This window comes from Trichoderma virens, assembly GCF_000170995.1.
Source record: "Trichoderma virens Gv29-8 chromosome Unknown TRIVIscaffold_3, whole genome shotgun sequence".
NCBI classification, from domain to species: Eukaryota; Fungi; Ascomycota; class Sordariomycetes; order Hypocreales; family Hypocreaceae; genus Trichoderma; species Trichoderma virens.
In genome coordinates this window covers 2,149,252-2,166,570 of record NW_014013746.1, presented here as the reverse complement: position 1 = coordinate 2,166,570, position 17,319 = coordinate 2,149,252, and the positions used below count along the sequence as shown (strand labels likewise).

The following is a 17,319-nucleotide window of genomic DNA, read 5'->3' as shown; positions in this document are numbered from 1 at the left end:
CGGTTCCGAGGAGGACTTCAATGGCCATGAACTCCATCGTGCCAGTTCGATGTCGGGCACCACTGGGGCCCTTGCCTTCTTCCTTGGCAAGGTCCAAATCTATAAGCATACCATTAAAGCCATCGGCAGTCACCGGGTTGGTGATGATGATATTGTTTTCGGAGATGTCGCGATGCAGAATTTTCCCGTCCTGATATAGCGATCGGTGCACTTTAATGGCGTCGCAAAGGCATGTGAGAAGCTCTGGGATAGACCTGAACTGATTGACACATCGCCCAGCTGGAGAGATGGCCAGAACACGCAAAATGCGGTTGTCATATGCCACCTGGGCATCATTTTGCTGAACAAGGCTGGTACCTTGCGGTGCCTGAGTGGAGTAAGTCGACTTGTTTTCGGTCTCGGTCTCATCCTCGTTCTCATTCTCATCTTCGTTCGCTCTGCGTTCTGTCCTCGACAACAAGCTATTCGGCCGAGCGGCTTACCCCATCTGCAGGCTTCCGTTTTCTACTAGCAATGCTAAGGCCAGGAAATTGGCCTAAAGAGCGGCTGAGCGGTTGTGACTTTGAAAGAGACATGCTAAAACTGCCCGGTACGTTACGAAACTTGTGCGGAGTCGAAAAGGTAAGGCCCTCACGTAATTTGCTGATACTAATAACCTCTTCACAATAACCAACCATCCTTGCAAGCCCTTTGACACCACGTTCTTGGGCCTTGCTGAGCAGATCTGCCTCGGGTGGTCGCAAGCTGGAGGCCCATGAAAACTTCACCACAGTGTTGGATTCTGTCGCGTTGATATCCTTGGCTCGGAAGCACGAGGTTCCACGACAGACGATTGCTCGCTGGTGGGCGATCGGATCCGAATCGAGTTCAAGCTTTTGCTTCCTCTTCATCACACGGGGTTCAACAGGTATGGTGACAAACATTCTGTTTTTTTTTTGTGTCGTAAAGGTATCCAGTCCGAACTCTTCATCACTCATCATCAAATAACCGCACATGATCTGGATAAACTTGTCCGGCTCATCGTTGATATCAAAGGCGGCGCCGCTGTATGGCCCGGATCGGTCAAAGACCCATGTCTCTATCTCGGTCCCGGTCAATGAAAAAGCATGAACGAAGAAGCGCGTTGGCTGCGCTGCGAAGATGTTTCGCACGGCGCTACCGATTTGGAGCCATAGGGCCTTGGAATTCTTGTCCGTCTTCTTCAGCTCACCCACAACCAACACATCTTTCCAGTCGTGCTTTGTGTCAGCCACCTCCCCTCTTTTCAACTTCACAAACAGGTCCAGCTGTCGTTGCGCTTCGGTGCCAACTCTATTTTCTGCAGCGCTTCTGAAATACGCGGCTCTTTCGTTAACCAACAACTCTTGCTGTAAATTGAGCAACCAGCTGCACACCTCATCCTCAATGGGCGTATCGGGCAGTTGTATCCATTTCTTGTCAGCTTCATTGAACTAGTATGTGACTAGCATGTATCCAACAGAACACTCCGCCACTCCCAGAACAGGTAGATCTCTACAAAAGATAATAACGTACCTGAGTATTAGCTGGTATATCAATTATATCCAAAGTACATGTACCTACCTACCTAGGTAGCGATGTTACATTTCATAAATACATCTATTTGAATTCCACATCTAATCACACTCAAATGGCTTCATCACAGTTCGATGCTTGAAGTCTCAGCAACAGAGACCCATTTGACGAATATCAATATGACACAACTCTAGTCGATAATATGCTTCATGTCTATGTCGGATTCACTAGACCATGTGTTAATATTTCAGCTTCTTTCAATAATTAGGCCATGGCCACACCGGCCATCTCCTCACTTCGCCCGTCTGAGTTGTGCGTGACGTCTTGTACATCACTCTCGGTGAGTTCATCCTCCCATTCTCCTATGTACCAACTACATCCAAGTCCCATCCGGTGAAAGAATCCAAAGACGTCCTCTTGCAACTTGTAGCACTCATTCATAAGAGTAAGAGCATCGCGATGTCTCCCACATTGGTTCCAGGAAATGGCGAGGTTATACATAGCTAGCATGGTGGCTAGATTTTTTCCGCCGGCTCGCTCTTTCTGAAGCTTCAATATCTTTTCTCTGATATGCAGAGCTTTTTTATCCCGTCCATGTATATAATAGACATAAGCGAGATCCTCCATTGCTGCCAATGTATTTGGATGGGTTTTTCCATGGACTCTCCGCTGAATACCAAGGATTTTCTGTGCAATCTTCGTAGCAGCACCATATCGGCCTTGCCCACATTGCACTTCTACAATGATCCTCCAGCTTGCGATTGTATCTGGATGAGTTGGCCCAAGAGCCTTCTGTCGAAGCGTTAACACCTCCGTTCCTATTTCATATGCCTTTTCGATGTAATATTCGGAATTACTCCACTTGTAAAAAACATCAAACCTAAGTGTTGCTGGATCCCGATCTGCGAAAGCCTGCCCGAAGTTCGTGATGGCGATAGCAGCCATAGTTTTCAGCGTATCGGGGTGTTCCACTCCAAGGCTCTTCTGTCGCATTGTTAATATCCTCTCATCTAACCGCTCTTTCTCTTTCCATTCATTGAGATCCCCCAAAAGATCTGATATAGCAGAAAGCTTGTTCATTGTGGCAGCCCCCTCTCCGCAAAGCTCCATCGATTCAACTACCTGAAGTGCATGTGCCAGATAGTCATCCCCTATTACCTGCGCTTCTCCCGATTCATGGAGATCTTCGGACATATATGCTATAATATTCAAGGCACGCGTGGCGAAGAATGACTCATCTTTTGCCTCTGAGCCTCCTTTGTTATCTTGTAGAACATCACTGGTTCTTCTTGTAGTTGGGCTGTTCTCCGATGGCTTCTCCATACGCAGCCTGTATCGGGCAGCCTCCTGCACAAGCTTGTGCATTTCATACATCCGATGGCCGTATTCTTTCTCGCGTTGGTAAATGAGGGAAAATTCTTTAAGCCGAGTAATAGCTTCCTCCAGTTCATCTGTTTCTCCTTCCCAGTCAAAGCCGCTCTCTATTCCAGCAAGCTCGACTAATTCTCCAGAAAACTTCTGGTTATCAAAGTATGCGATAGTATGAAACAAATTATAAGCCAGCTCGCTTTCTTGTCGAATACGCTTGATTGAGATGCTCCATGTCTCTAAAATACTGTTGGGAGCCCCAAATTTTCGATGTCGATCAAACTCGCTTTTCTCGAGGATCCTTTGCCTTTTCTTCTTCTGTGCGAGCATAGTTATATACTCACGCACTGATGTTGACGTTCTCCGCATATAGGCACCAGCCTGGGAAATTGCCAAGGCGTGATACTGAAGGCTTTCAAGCAGTTTGTTGATATTCTTGACGTCTTCACTGGTGGCTCTGTCCGGCGTCGTTGCCGCTGCTATTGAAAGAAGTATCTTTGCTTCATCAAGTGACATATCACCCACTTCAACTGCTCGAAAAGTACCGACCAGTGTTCCCATGATGCGCTTGTCACGAGTCGTCCATAAAACAAGCCCCTTGGGCCCTCGGGGGATAATGTTGGGTAGACTTTTTGACGAATTAGATGACATTCCGACTCCAAATAACGATAGATCGTCGGCATTATCGAGTACCAAGAGCCACTCCGGTTCCTCTTCAATCCGGTTGCAAACAGCCGTGAATAAACCTTCGTCATCAAGCTTTTCGTCTATGCCACCAAATTTCCTCGCGATCAATTTATAATCATGTAGGATTGTTGCTTTAGTATCCGCATGTACCCAAAAGACAGAATGAGTACCGCATCGACGGTATATATAATCGAGTGCAATCTGCGTTTTTCTATCCGTTCACGTAAGGTTACTCAGTAAATGCTAGGTCAATCATATGAAAGAAGCCATACCCTGACCCGCCTAGACCACAAAGAGCGGCACTGTGGAAATCCGAAGACGGTGGCAAAAGCTCGTCAAGTTTGCCAACAATGTCTGATCGGTTGATGAAGTCTTCATTTCGCGGATATGGAATGAAGTGAGTCAAAGCCCGGGCTGGGCGAACAGGCAGATGAATGTGAGAATCGCCCTGATGGATAACAGTATTGTCGCGAAATTGGCTATGCCGAATACTGCGGTGATGTGGCCGTGATTTGCTTTTCATTGTGCTTGAATTGTCCCCATGTGGTGATGCTCTAGTGTCTATCCACCTGGATAGAGCAATGAAATTCCGCTTTTAAGCCTACCAATCAACTGCTTGCGAAGAATACATGGATATGCACAGGCACAAGTATTACTCTGGATGTCGTTGTTCAGTATCGCTCTTCCATTTCTACGGTATTAGGCTCCTCCCATTGCTACCCAATCTTGTTACTTGTAGGAACTTCTGATTGGTGGCGGCTATATGCATCTTACTACTGGCGCTCTCTTTCCATCAGCTGAGTACAAATATAGCAGCTTGGAGGCAATTGAATGGCGCTTTACCCTACAGGTCCGATTACATCACCTACTATTGATCGAAATTTAAGACAAGGAGTACACTTCTCACATCGCATGCATTGGTTAATCTAAATACTGCTTGGGAAGTTGACGTGTAACTGACTGGTTAAAATTTTAATTCGTTCAGGACATGGGACTCTCTAACAAGCTATTGAGAGTTAGTAAAGTCGAGAGCCGACTGAACAATACTCATTGACATTCAGCTCAATGTTTGCAAATAGCTTGGGTATTGAGTATAGAAATACTTTTCCACTCAACTAAAGAAACACAAACAAAAGAATGGTTATATGACATATTCAAATGGTAATTAAATGCACACCACGACAGGTCATCTTTGATGGCTGAACGAGTACCATGAGCGGAATGGTAAGGGCGCTTGTAAGGAATATCGATCGATATGTCAGGCAACAAACAAAAATGGGCAATTGAGTTTAGCTTTCGCTGATGAAGCTGATTTGTCGGAATGCAGCAGGAAGACCCTTCTCCTGCACGACCCTTTCGGGAGAGCACGCTCATACTCGGTGCTTATACTAACCCGATAAATCATCATTACCTTGAACAATCGAAGCAACGCCACAAAATAGAATAAAATAGCCAAAGTGCTCCACAATGTAGTGACATGCTGTTATTTAAAGATATGTCACTACACGATAGCATCTAGCGAGAACGTGAGAACAATATGAGGCGTAATTGGAATGCCGAATCTGGCTGTGGAAACGTCTCGCTTCGTGAGCTGAAACCAGATGTCGCCGGATCGATGTAGGCGATGAGGCTGTTTCATAACCTATCAGCTATGAGTCCACAGCTCTAATTCAATTTACGAATGATATAATTGGAATTAGTATGCTAGACCGAGCTTTCTTTTAGTGTTTTGAACGAACACATGGTTAGACACCGCCACCGCGGGAATAACCTCAATTCTATTTCAAGAATTATGCCTCCCTGTCATGCCTGCATGGCCACCTCTCTCAAGAATTGAGGTAACTGCAGTTCTATATTCAATTCGCAGATCATGGAAAAAGCAATAACGAAAAATGCGTGCATTGATACGGGGTTTGCAAGTGAATTGGTGTCGATCCGCTGCACCTGGAAGAGGAAATATTTTGGTGGCGGCGGAAGTAGTTCACCTCTTGGCTCCCTTTTTACTACAATTTAGCCTGTTTAGCCAGCTGAAAAAAAATTCGTTGTTCTGTTCGTGACAAACTCCAAGAGGTAATGAATTCACGTAGCAGGTTTTACTCGTATATACGACAGGGCAGACCGAGATCTAGAGATTCGGTTCCTGAATCGGTTGCAGATCAAGCACCGTGGCCAATCTGACGTCTCATCGCGAGCACATGCAACGGCGGATCCCCTGGCTTCGGTGCCGAAAGAATGCTAGAGGCATGCAGTGGCATCTCCCCCACCATGCCATCATGGATCATATCGCCGAGCCAATACCAGCTAAGCAATTAACAAGGTATCGCATCATGTTGTGTTGCATTGTATTAGTTGTTGAGCTTCCGTACACGGAGTTGATAGGCAGTAGTGGTAATGAAGTGGTGGGAGTACTCCGTAGTAGTAATGATGATGATGGGCGCACATTCCAGCCGGCTCAGAATGGATATATATATACCAACTCCAATCTTGGCAGCTGCCTTGGCAATCTGCTCGACAGGTTCCGAATATCTGCACCATTGACAAGATGAAGAAGAGCACAGTCTTGGCAAGCTTGCTGCCTCTGGTGGCGGCGGACAGCGATGCTCCCAACTCGCAGATCCGAATCGCCTACCACGGAGACGATGGAATGATGGTCAGCTGGAACACGTTTGACCATGTTCCTCGTCCCAGCGTGTTCTGGGGCAGATCCAAGGAGCACCTCACCAATGTCGCGTCTTCAGCCGTGTCTGTCACTTATCCCACCTCGACGACTTACAACAACCACGTCTTGATCAAGGGACTGAGGCCGGACACCACCTACTACTACCTGCCTGCGCAATTGAACGAGGATGTCTGCTATGAGCCGTTCAACTTCACCACCAGCCGCAGGGTCGGTGACAAGACGCCCTTTTCCGTTGCCGTTGTCGCCGACTTGGGAACCATGGGTCCTAAAGGCCTGTCTACAACTGCTGGTACTGGCGTTGCGCCCAACAACGTCCTGAAGCCTGGTGAGAAGACCACGGTTGACTCTCTTGTCAGCAGCATGGGCGACTATGAGTTCCTGTGGCACGTCGGAGACATTGCCTATGCCGACTACTGGCTGAAGGAGGAGATTCAGGGATTCCTGCCCAACACCACCGTCGAGGAGGGATACAAGGTCTACGAGGCCATCCTCAACGATTTCTACAATGAGATGATGCCCGTCACTGCTGCCAAGGCCTACATGGTCGGACCTGGTAACCACGAGGCCAACTGCGACAACGGCGGTACCTCTGACAAGGCGCACAACATCACCTACGATCTTAGCATCTGCATGCCTGGACAGACCAACTTTACTGGCTTCAAGAACCACTTCCGCATGCCCAGCGATATTTCTCGCGGCACTGGAAACTTCTGGTACAGCTGGAACAGCGGCATGGCTCATTTCATTCAGCTCGACACTGAGACCGATCTTGGCCACGGCTTCATTGGCCCTGACGAGATTGGAGGCACTGAGGGCGAGGGTGCCAGCCCCGTCAATGCCAAGATGAACGCTCAAGTCAACTGGCTTGAGGCCGATCTCAAGGCCGTCGACCGCAGCGCCACTCCCTGGATCATCGTTGGTGGCCATCGCCCCTGGTATCTCAGCCACGCGAACGTCACCGGCACCATCTGCTGGAGCTGCAAGGACGTCTTCGAGCCTCTGTTCATCAAGTACGGTGTCGATCTTGTTCTGTCTGGCCACGCTCACGTCTACGAGCGCCAAGCTCCTATTGCTGACCAGAAGATTGACCCCAAGGAGTTGAACAACCCGACTTCCCCTTGGTACATCACCAACGGAGCCGCTGGTCACTACGACGGACTGGATGCTCTGCAGAGCCCTCGCCAGGAGTACAGCCGATTTGGCCTTGATACTTCCAACGCCACTTATGGATGGAGCAAGCTTACGTTCCACAATGCTACACACTTGACGCACGATTTTATTGCCAGCAACAACAATGCCGTGCTCGACTCTGCGACTCTGTACAAGAGCCACAAGACCACTGGCAACGGTCACCACTACGGATGGTGATTGCAGAAGGGTGTAGACTAAGAAGTTGTAATATCGCGAATATTAGAAGTGGTTCAGAACCAGGTATATACTAGTATTTGATCTGTTTAGCAGAGTTGCTGAGTCTATAGAAATAAAAATATACACCTAGATCTAATGGAGGATGCTCGCAGCACTTTTGCTTACCGTGAGAACAGCGACTATAACCACTATTGCCGTCATTATAAAATAGCATAAGCGTCTTACTCTTAGCGCTGCATTTTCGGTTCGGCAGCCAGATTCCAATCTCAAAAGGATCGCATTGCCTTAATTGACCTTTGTATTGCGGCAAGTATATCCAATATGATGATGAGCCAAGGCGATTGCAATTTGTGTATCGAATGGTTCTTTTGCGTCAAACTTTATTTCGAAATAAGATACTTGCAAATCTGGTTTCTATTCTCCCGATGTCTTGAGAAACACCTGCCTGATTGGTATATATCCCTAGGTAGCAATATTGGCCATTCAATTTTTTGAACCAAAGGCGGCAATAAGACAAATTCAAGGTTCAACGTGCAAACGCTGTCTTTTGACAGCTAGAGTATTTATACTAATCCATCATAGTTGATATGTCATCATCTGTCTCCTATCAGAGAATGCATCTCCGGAATATTTGTACATGTACATTAACCGAAATCCCTTCGTCATTGATTCATGCGCCACAGTTCGGACTCGGACCCGGGCTTCGCACTCGGTTCAACCCCTGCTTACCCCCGGGTATTCAGTCTTTCAATGTACAGATACTCCGGAGCGCCCCATTCTCCCTATGTAATATTCCGTAGAAGATACCCGACACCGTAAGACCAATACCGTCTACAGGTAGGGCTGGCTATGGCTTCTTCTCCCCTGAACCGGGCGATTCATCCGACCATCCATGATCCTTAAGCTAAAAGACCGTCGTCATCAGACCACTCAGCTTGGAGGGGTTTTGGGAGAAAGGATTCGACGGAAAGTTGGTTACACCGGCTTGACCGGTGGCTTGCCATTTAATACAGTACGCAGTTCACGTCGCTGTTTGGCTCGAGTACCGAGCTGCTAAAACGGGCTCGCATTCGGCTGGCAAAACAGCCTGCAAACGGGCTGCAACCACATTGCAAACAGGTTTCTGCGTCACCACATTTAGTGTGCCTTTGCCATCTCTTTAGCTTTCCCTCGCATAGCTTCGCTGGATGCCTGTCGGGAGTTTTTATCAGATTCTTACGACTTTGGTCCATCTATAAAGCAAAAGCAGGCCCCCGCTCCCTTACTGATCTCTTGTATAACTCAACTCAATCACTCAATCATAGCATCGCAAAGATGGCGGCCAAGATGGATTTCCAACACTATGCACCGCAAATCGACAGGATACACAAAGCAACGCCAAAGGAAACAGCTTCCATCGCTTTTTGGAATGTTCGCTATCTCCATTATGCCCCATGAAGTGCTGATTACAGACAGCAAAAATGCAACCAGATCAAGTCTCAGGCGCTGACCCCAAATTGCTGTAGACCGTCCGCGAAAATTTCACCATCTCAACATGGATGGCCATGGGAGCCGTACTCCAGGGCCTCTTGGTTCTGTTCGCTCGGCCAACCTTCGCCGTCGCACCTGCGGCACTTCTCTTGCTCTATCGATTCTCACACACGATGCTCATGCATTACGGCGTAATTCGCAACACGCAGATGGCAGATGTTATCTCGGGAAAGTATACTGTGCAAATTCCAGACAAAGATGGCAATCCGCCCAGTGAGCCCTCTGGGACAGACGTGGCGGTTATCATGCTAGGCTTGAGGAACAATCAGTGGGTCATTTTCATTTCCATACTTCCGTATGTCGCAACGTTTTTTGCTAATACGGCGTCATAACAGTGCACTCGGTATGTTTGGAACGGGCGGGCGGGAAACCTTCCTCAGGTTTAAGGCAATGTTCCAGGAACTTGAGGACAATAAGGACTCTGGCTGTAGGTTCTAAGCCCTTCTCAGTGTAATTGATATATTTCTAGCAATTCCCATATGCTGACAGAGATTGCAGTTCTCGGTTCATCTTGGTATAGGTCTGCCAATGAGCGACTGACGGTAAGTTATCAACGTCAAGTGGCATGGAATCGTCAGCTCACATACCTTGTAGGGCAATGGTTTCATGACGGTGTGCTATTTCCGTAGCGTCGAAGATATCGATCGATTCGCTCACGGCCCGCTCCATCGCGACACCTGGGATTGGTTTAACAATTTGGTCAAGACGCATCCGCATTTGAGTATCATGCACGAGGTGTACACAGCGCGAAAGAAGAACTGGGAGAATATCTTCATCAATTACCACCTCACAGGCATTGGTATGCATTGACATATTCCGACGAGTTGATTTGAGCTAACAATGCTGGCAGGAAAAATACTGAAGCCTGTCATCGTCAACGGGAAAGAGTACACGCCTATTGCCAATGCTCAGCGTGGACCATTAAGCACACACAAGGGACGAATTGGCAAGTCGGGATCAATCATTAATGAAAAAGAGTATCTTATAGATGCTGAAGAATAAATATCGCTCTCGCGAATTATGCTGCATCTGAAAGTTGGAAGGATTGAACAAGAGGGGTTTTTTTTTTGTTCGTTTCCTGGTTGAGGCTGTTCACTTCTCGTCTCTTGCTCACCAACATGGTTCTCAACACGATTTTTTCTGCTTTGTTGTATAAATATCAGTTACAGTTCTTTTGTATACTTTCTATGTTCTTTCTTTGAGTCCACCAATTTGGGAGCACATCCTGCGCGCTGCAACTGCTTGCCGGCATAAACAAGATATCGGATAAGGCGTCAGCTGCTTCAAGTTAATTTCGCAATAAATACTTCGAATAGTTCAAGATAAATTTATATTGTTCACTTTGATCCTTCGGAGGTTGTGAGACGAGAGAGGGCTGGCTTCTCATTCGGAGTATATTTACTAAAGTACCATATAGATGAAGCAGAACGACTGAAAATAATACTCATATAAATGGAATAAAACTTCAATTGTTAACGAAGGAGTTTATTAACACTATTGATTCTGTGGCTCTGTAACTATGCGACTGAACGTTGCGGCTGGCTGCGGGTGAGTTGCGGCCGCAAACTGCGGCCGCATTGCGGGCGCCTCTTCTGTAATTGTAGCCTTCCATCTCCTGAAATAACCCAACTCTCTATATTCCCCATAAATCTATATTAATTGCGTTCTATTCATCGCGCTTGATCTCGTAATATCTTGTACTCAACCTCATGGTGAATTACAAATCCCCCTCTATCATTTCATCAAAGATATCTCTGAGCAGTCGTTCTATGGTATATAAGTGCAGACAAAGTCTCATTGTTTCAAAACTATCTGTCACAACCCATCATCAAAACACACCTTTACATACTCAACTCAACACAGAACTATCAATAACTTCAAAATGCAAATCCCCAGAGGCAATGGTACCCAAGGCCAGGGCAACGGCACTCGGCTGCCAAAGGAAACCCTCAATCTCCTCAACGCGGTTGACTTCAGCGGCAAAACCATTCTGGTTACCGGAACCACTAATGGCCTTGGAGAGGCTGTCAGCAAGCATATTATTGTCCGTAAAGTCGATAGACTGATTATGGGCGTCCGGAACGTACCTCGAGGCGAGGCGCTTAAGGTCAAGCTGCTCAGCGACTCTGCCGTAGCAGCTGCAAATCCCAATGCCAAGATTGATGTTTTTGAACTTGAAATGGAAGATTACAAGAGCGTTGGAGCATTCGCTACCAAGATTCAGGAAACGACACCTACGCTTGATGTTGCCATCCTGAATGCTGCTGTTGGCGGCGTGGAGTATAACATTGCGAAGCCAACTGGCCATGAGAGGATGCTGCAGGTGGACGTGCTGTCTACTGCCTACTTAGCTATCAAACTGATTCCTCTTCTTGAGAAGACCTCGGATGTCAAGGGCGCACCAAGCCGCCTCATCATGGTTGGCAGCTGGACGCAGTTTAGCACTTCCATCGCCGAGAAGAAGCTTACCCACAATGTGATCAAGCACCTTGACGACAAGGCCAATTTTGATCCTCGCAGATATCCTGATACTCAGCTTCTCAACGGCCTAGTTGTTGACGAATTGGGCCAGCGTCTCAATAAGAGCAAGGTCATTGTTGTCGAGCCTACTCCTCCTTGGACTCTCACAAACTTTGGCATAAATTATCCCGAAGGCCCAGCAAGAGACGCTGCCAGGAAGTTGATGAATGACATCGGACTGCCCGTCGATGAATCTGCGCTGACTTACCTTGTTGCTATCATCGCTAATGACGACGTTCATGGCCAGTTTCTTGACGACAACATGATTTCTCCGTAAGTGGCCCTCAATTTGCTCGATTGGCCTTTTATTGTTTCTGCTACTAATTTGCAAATTTTGTATATTAGCCGTTCTCCTTATTCCTTGAGTCTCGATGGCCAAGCTCTTCAAAAGGAGCTCTGGAAGGAGCTTGTGGAGGAGTTTAAGAAGGTAGATCCTACGATTGCTTCAGTCTCTGTCATCTAAGTTGCAAGATGTATATATTCTCAGGAATTTCTCTGTTGAGAAATTACAAATTCCAGTTATCTGAATACTACATGTTACAAAAGCAGACTTGGTCTCTATATCCCATCAGCGTTAAAGGCTGCTTCTCCCGGGTTTACCATGTGCTTAGAGAAGATCTGTAGACAGCTGCTTGGGAAAACTTCATACAGCCATCTTAGATTTTCGCAGTCAATTGTAATTGTGGATACGCTTCCTTAAGGCTTATGAGTTTCATAGAGTTAATCTTGGCCATGACGCCTAGATATGAGTTAAACGGGTTCTGGTTATGATGATGACATCATGATGCAATGCAGTCCAAGAAAGGTACTCGGTGGCTTATCCTTTACTTATATGGGCTGTATATACTCCAGATCTACTTAAAGCAGCGATATCTTCTCGTACTTGGCTTTAAAGGGTAAACGAAGTGTACAAGGATGTAAGTTGTAACCATGCTACGGCCGTCGACAAACGGATACGTTTGGTGCTTACGTGATGCGCTTTACGAGACCAATTCTGACTCTTTCAACAACGCGCTTCTAACAAACAGCACATTTGCGGGGATGGCCTTTATCATTTTTTACCCGTTTTTTTATCTGATATACCTCTCAACTCAATTTGCGAGGTTATTGATATCACGGCTTTTCCGGCTTATAATGGTAGCCGAGAGGGAAAAGCCCGACTTCGCATCAAATGCGTGCTCTTCATGCAAGATGAGGAAACGTCGGTGCGACAAGAAGCTTCCACGATGCCTCGAATGCACAAAGTGAGTAAGCCTCGTGACCAACTATGAGCTGAAATGGCGCTGATACAAGAAAAGGAAAAAGCGACGCTGCGATTACGACTATGTTAAGAGGAGCTCGCCAATAAACTCCGAACAATCAGATTCCATGTCGTTTCAGGAGAACTATCTCTCAGTTCATTCTATGGCCTCCCCACCAAACCCATATACCCTTCCGCTTTCCAACTTTCCAGCGTTGTATTTTGTCGATCCATCTGTCTTTCATAATCATCATGTTGAGATACCCAGACCCTCGGACAGCTTACCGAGCTATGTTGCCGGAGAGCTCGGCAGCGGCCAGCAGCAGGAACATATTGGCCGTCTTTTCTTTCACACTATCCATGCATGGTTCCCCATGGTTTCCCGAAAACGCTTTTATGAGGACTTGAATGTGACCGCTGAAGGTGTCGGTGCTGCTACTGACTTGGGTTCCTTGCTGTTAGGCATGAAACTAATGACATGGCGCCCTCCTTCATCAGAAGGTGACGCTCCTGTTGGGGATCGGACAGCTCGTACGGCAACTTACCGCGCGGCAAAACAATTCAATTTTGAACTCGAGGCGGCAGGGGTGATCTCTCTTCGAGTTCTTCAGGGAATGGTTCTTGTGGCACTCTACGAGATCGGGCACGCAATCTATCCTGCCGCGTTCATGTCTGTAGCAGCGTGTGTACGGTACGCGCATGGTCTCGGGATACAACCTGGAGGAATGCAGCGGCTGAAACTACCGTTAACGTGGGTGGAAGAGGAGGAACGGAAGAGGGTGTGGTGGTCTGTCTTTTTATTAGATCGGTGAGTTGAAGGGCTACATACGACAAGATATTACCGTTCGTATCTAACCAAAGTTTTAGATTCGTCGGCGTGACTTCTCCAGGCTGTCCAGCTGCAATAGATGAACCTGGGTCAGACAATCCTCTACCCACAGATGACGCGCTTTGGGATGAAGGCGTGGGTATCCTCGTCATGAATACATGCACCCTACAACATGGCTAATGTATATCTTTAGGCTACAAAAGTGCCTTGTTCCCCCTTGCTACACAATCCCGTCAGCATGGAATTTGGGAGGTTTGCATTGTTGATCCAAGCTTTCGTGCTACTATCCAAAGTGTCTCGGCTCACGTCTTCGCGAGATGTCCCACCGCAACTCTTCAAAGACGAGGCACAACAGTTAGAACGCACAGTCAAGGCGCTGCTTTACTTTGGACAGATGGAGTGCAAGTGGCGAAATGGGATGCCGAGCTGTGAGCTTCATTCAGTCTCCCAGATGTGAGTAGGGTATCCAGGTCCTCAGGTGGTTCATCTTAATAAAAGAACCGAAACTAACAGTTGCGAATAAAAGCTCCTTGCTAACAATATACACCTCTTCATCGATTCCCGTGCAAATGCCAGATAATTTTATAGAATCTCTTGCCGACGTGTTGGATAGTTCCAATTACGAGCATCTGGTGACCGCAGCGTGCCGCGGAAGAGACGAGATTTCCCCGTTTCTAATACAGCTCTTATACCAGACTTCGGTCCTACTTTTGAAGAGAGAACGACCTAGCAACGGAGATTGGAGCGAAACACGGGTAGAGAAGTTAAAGGACGCGTTAATGTGGTTGAACAAGAGATGGCAGCTCGCAGGTACGCTGCTTAATTGAGTGAAATTATTCGAGAGCGAGAAAGCTAATGCACGTCGGTTAGGTGTATTTCGCCAGGCGCTAGAAGCCCAGCAAATCGCATTGACGAGAGAAGGTTGATTTGTTGATTAGTTGACAATGTGGTGCGACGCTGACGGGATATCGCTGCTGCTTACCAATTCTTGCACCTTGACGATAATTATTGGTGGTAAGAATATTCGCAAATACTAATCCCTGTATCTAGTCGCATAATAACATAGTTTTAATAAATACGAGAACAAACGTCTCGTGTTAGACCCATGCTAATGAAAGGCGTTGATGCAAGGAATCGACAAGTACACGCGAATAGTACAAAGCGATCATGTACAGCCAGTCAGCTTACCTTACATATGCATACAACAGAAAATTATCTATCTTTTGCTCTTTGAAGTATAATTGTGGTTGATGTCGAAGAATAGAGTTGAGGCAATTGGCCGTGCAACTATTGAAGCGATAGACAATCCCCCCAGCAAATCTGTCGTGATTTCCAGCTTTGTTCCGTGATACCCATCTATCATGAAGTCTCTAATCTGACAAAAGAAAAGAAAAAGAAAAGCTTATAATCAATTCAACGTGACAAGTCCAAATGGTAATTCAAGAGGAAGATCACTTAATAGGGCGGCATTTATCACCTGAACAATTGTGGCGGTGCGAGTCTATAAGTTTTAGCACTAAATGAAGCTTACCGACTCTCCAAACCCAAAAAGGGTGGCTGCATTTGTCATTGGCCTCGTTCCAACCGTCTCTCACTTCTTTACCACTACTCGTCCTCCATTATCACGTCACCTCCCTCTTCATCAGCAGGTTCATAGTGTTTAATCCGGGCTATCTATGTGTTCATCACAGCTTCATTAGCCGCCATGTCGAATAAAGGCGAGAGCCTCATTCTCCCCAGCAATGCCGTCTTCCTAGTCCACAAGGTCGGCAGCTCGAAAGCCGGTCGCGAGACTCAGTGGGAGACTCGCTCCAAGACCATGCGTACAGCTCCCGGTCCGGCCCCTCGCATAGCTGAAGAAACAAGCGCCAATAACAGCGTCAAGTCAAAGAGCGACGCTGTTGAAGGGGGTTCGTGGGAGTTTGTCACCTACACGCCTCGCAAAGACCAGCAACTACCAAAACGGCCAAAGGAACTCAAGCGCAGGCGGCGTAATGAAGGCAAAGCTCCCTCAACCAAGGATAGATCCGTCGTCCCTATAAAACAAGAACCGAGAGTGCCTCGCAGTCCAAGTTCCATGCCCCCAGATCTTCCAGTGAGCCTGGTCCGACACGCGCTTCTTTATCTAAACTTTTGTATGCTCCCCTCTACCCCTTATTACGCCACCTATTTCCTAAATTTCAGGATAGCTAACTGCGAATAAAGACTTCCACTCAATAGCCAACGGTGCATACACGCTTCCATGTTTGCTTTTCAACCCTGCCAAAAGGGACTGGTTCCCCAGTATGATGCAGGACGAAGCTTGGCAATGCATCATCCTATCTCTATCTGCCAGCACCCTTGCTTCGGTGACCGGATCCTCTTCCAACTACGTGGACTCTCACACTCTCCTTGACGAAGCGCTGCGGCAACTCAAGGATCGAGTCGCATCTGGCGCCCTTCCCTCTGACCAAACACTGGGTGCAATTTCTTGTCTGGCCATGTGGAGTGTAAGTTGTTGAAAGCTTTGCTCCCCCTCTTCTATTTACTAATCAGTGTATCTGCTTCATTGTTTGCATCAACTGACTTTTTGAAGAATGACCAAGGCAACTATGACAAAGCGTGGATCCACGCCAATGGCCTCGCGGAACTCGTCAAGTTACGAGGAGGCTTCTCCAAAATTAGCAACGGGATGAGATCCAAAGTATACCGGTAGGAAATACCAACCCCTTACGCATATCTCTAGCTCACGACTCCTTGTCAGAGGCGTTTTTGATATTGCAGTGGACGTTGATAAACCTCCGCTTTTAGACGAAGGCCTCCGAGACTCTTCAAGCAGAGAAACTATCTGCGAAGATGACTTAGAATCAGATGGATCTGAATCTACTCCACCCGAATGCCGAGTGTCTCCACGGTTGTCCAGCATTTTCCATGATGTCGCTCAACTCAGTACCACTGTTGACGATGCAATGACTCAAAACCTCAAGCTGGACCCGAATTACCTATACGAGACCGTCTTTGGGCTTTACAACCGCCTCCTCACATGTCAATCCGACAAAATGAGCGGTTGCAATGACAGCCTACGAATCAGCCTCATCTTGTACCTCAAATCCATCGCAGCACAAGATCGCCTAAACGGGACATCGATGAATTTGGTTCGCAAGCTCCAAGCTTCTATCCAAGGCTGTCTACGCTCTTCATCGCCACTCACAAGGTGGAAACTATTCATTGGTGGCTTAGCCGCTACAGATGGAACTGCTGAACAGCAGTGGTTCCTCCAACATTTGGCCACTGCCATGACAGAGAAAAATATGGTTGGTGAAGATGGCTGGAAGTCATTGCAAGCAGAGCTGAGCGATGTCTTATGGGTCAAGCCAATTCATGAGGCCGCTGGATATAAACTATGGCTGCAAATTGAGGGAACACGCTCTACTTGATCACAGGCACTCGTTCAACAAGACCGGATTAAAAGTCACCTAAGAAAAATACGTCCGATAATGCAGAGCTAAATTAACGTTTTATCGTTAAGAAATCCAAGATTGCGTCTCAAGGATGCGACTCCCTTTAACGATTTGCAACCATTCC

The 17,319-nt window shown here is 47.1% G+C and overlaps 6 protein-coding genes across 6 annotated transcripts; 5 read left to right on the top strand and 1 right to left on the bottom strand.

The window, feature by feature from the left end:
• Positions 1–1,797: 1,797 nt before the first annotated feature.
• TRIVIDRAFT_33293 (uncharacterized protein) lies at positions 1,798–4,111 on the bottom strand (the record flags this gene model as incomplete). The annotated part of the gene is made up of 3 exons (XM_014104473.1): positions 1,798–2,732; positions 2,814–3,799; positions 3,861–4,111. The coding sequence occupies 3 exons, from the start codon at positions 4,109–4,111 to the stop codon at positions 1,798–1,800; spliced, it is 2,172 nt and encodes a 723-aa protein (XP_013959948.1).
• Positions 4,112–6,130: 2,019 nt separating this feature from the next.
• TRIVIDRAFT_55087 (uncharacterized protein) lies at positions 6,131–7,636 on the top strand (the record flags this gene model as incomplete). The annotated part of the gene is made up of 1 exon (XM_014104472.1): positions 6,131–7,636. One exon carries the CDS (start codon positions 6,131–6,133, stop codon positions 7,634–7,636), a length of 1,506 nt encoding a protein of 501 aa, XP_013959947.1.
• A 1,314-nt stretch (positions 7,637–8,950) lies between these two features.
• TRIVIDRAFT_219507 (uncharacterized protein) lies at positions 8,951–10,168 on the top strand (the record flags this gene model as incomplete). The annotated part of the gene is made up of 6 exons (XM_014104471.1): positions 8,951–9,046; positions 9,142–9,434; positions 9,502–9,593; positions 9,665–9,708; positions 9,761–9,965; positions 10,017–10,168. 6 exons carry the CDS (start codon positions 8,951–8,953, stop codon positions 10,166–10,168), a joined length of 882 nt encoding a protein of 293 aa, XP_013959946.1.
• A 952-nt stretch (positions 10,169–11,120) lies between these two features.
• Positions 11,121–12,107, top strand: TRIVIDRAFT_119026 (uncharacterized protein; the record flags this gene model as incomplete). The annotated part of the gene is made up of 2 exons (XM_014104470.1): positions 11,121–11,959; positions 12,032–12,107. Coding segments are annotated over 2 exons (915 nt in total), but the record flags the coding sequence as incomplete, so codon positions are not given.
• A 947-nt stretch (positions 12,108–13,054) lies between these two features.
• TRIVIDRAFT_219505 (uncharacterized protein) lies at positions 13,055–14,681 on the top strand (the record flags this gene model as incomplete). The annotated part of the gene is made up of 6 exons (XM_014104469.1): positions 13,055–13,734; positions 13,794–13,890; positions 13,949–14,208; positions 14,282–14,387; positions 14,451–14,565; positions 14,626–14,681. 6 exons carry the CDS (start codon positions 13,055–13,057, stop codon positions 14,679–14,681), a joined length of 1,314 nt encoding a protein of 437 aa, XP_013959944.1.
• A 779-nt stretch (positions 14,682–15,460) lies between these two features.
• On the top strand, positions 15,461–17,150 carry TRIVIDRAFT_13555 (uncharacterized protein; the record flags this gene model as incomplete). The annotated part of the gene is made up of 4 exons (XM_014103797.1): positions 15,461–15,890; positions 15,961–16,244; positions 16,331–16,446; positions 16,499–17,150. Coding segments are annotated over 4 exons (1,482 nt in total), but the record flags the coding sequence as incomplete, so codon positions are not given.
• Positions 17,151–17,319: the final 169 nt, after the last annotated feature.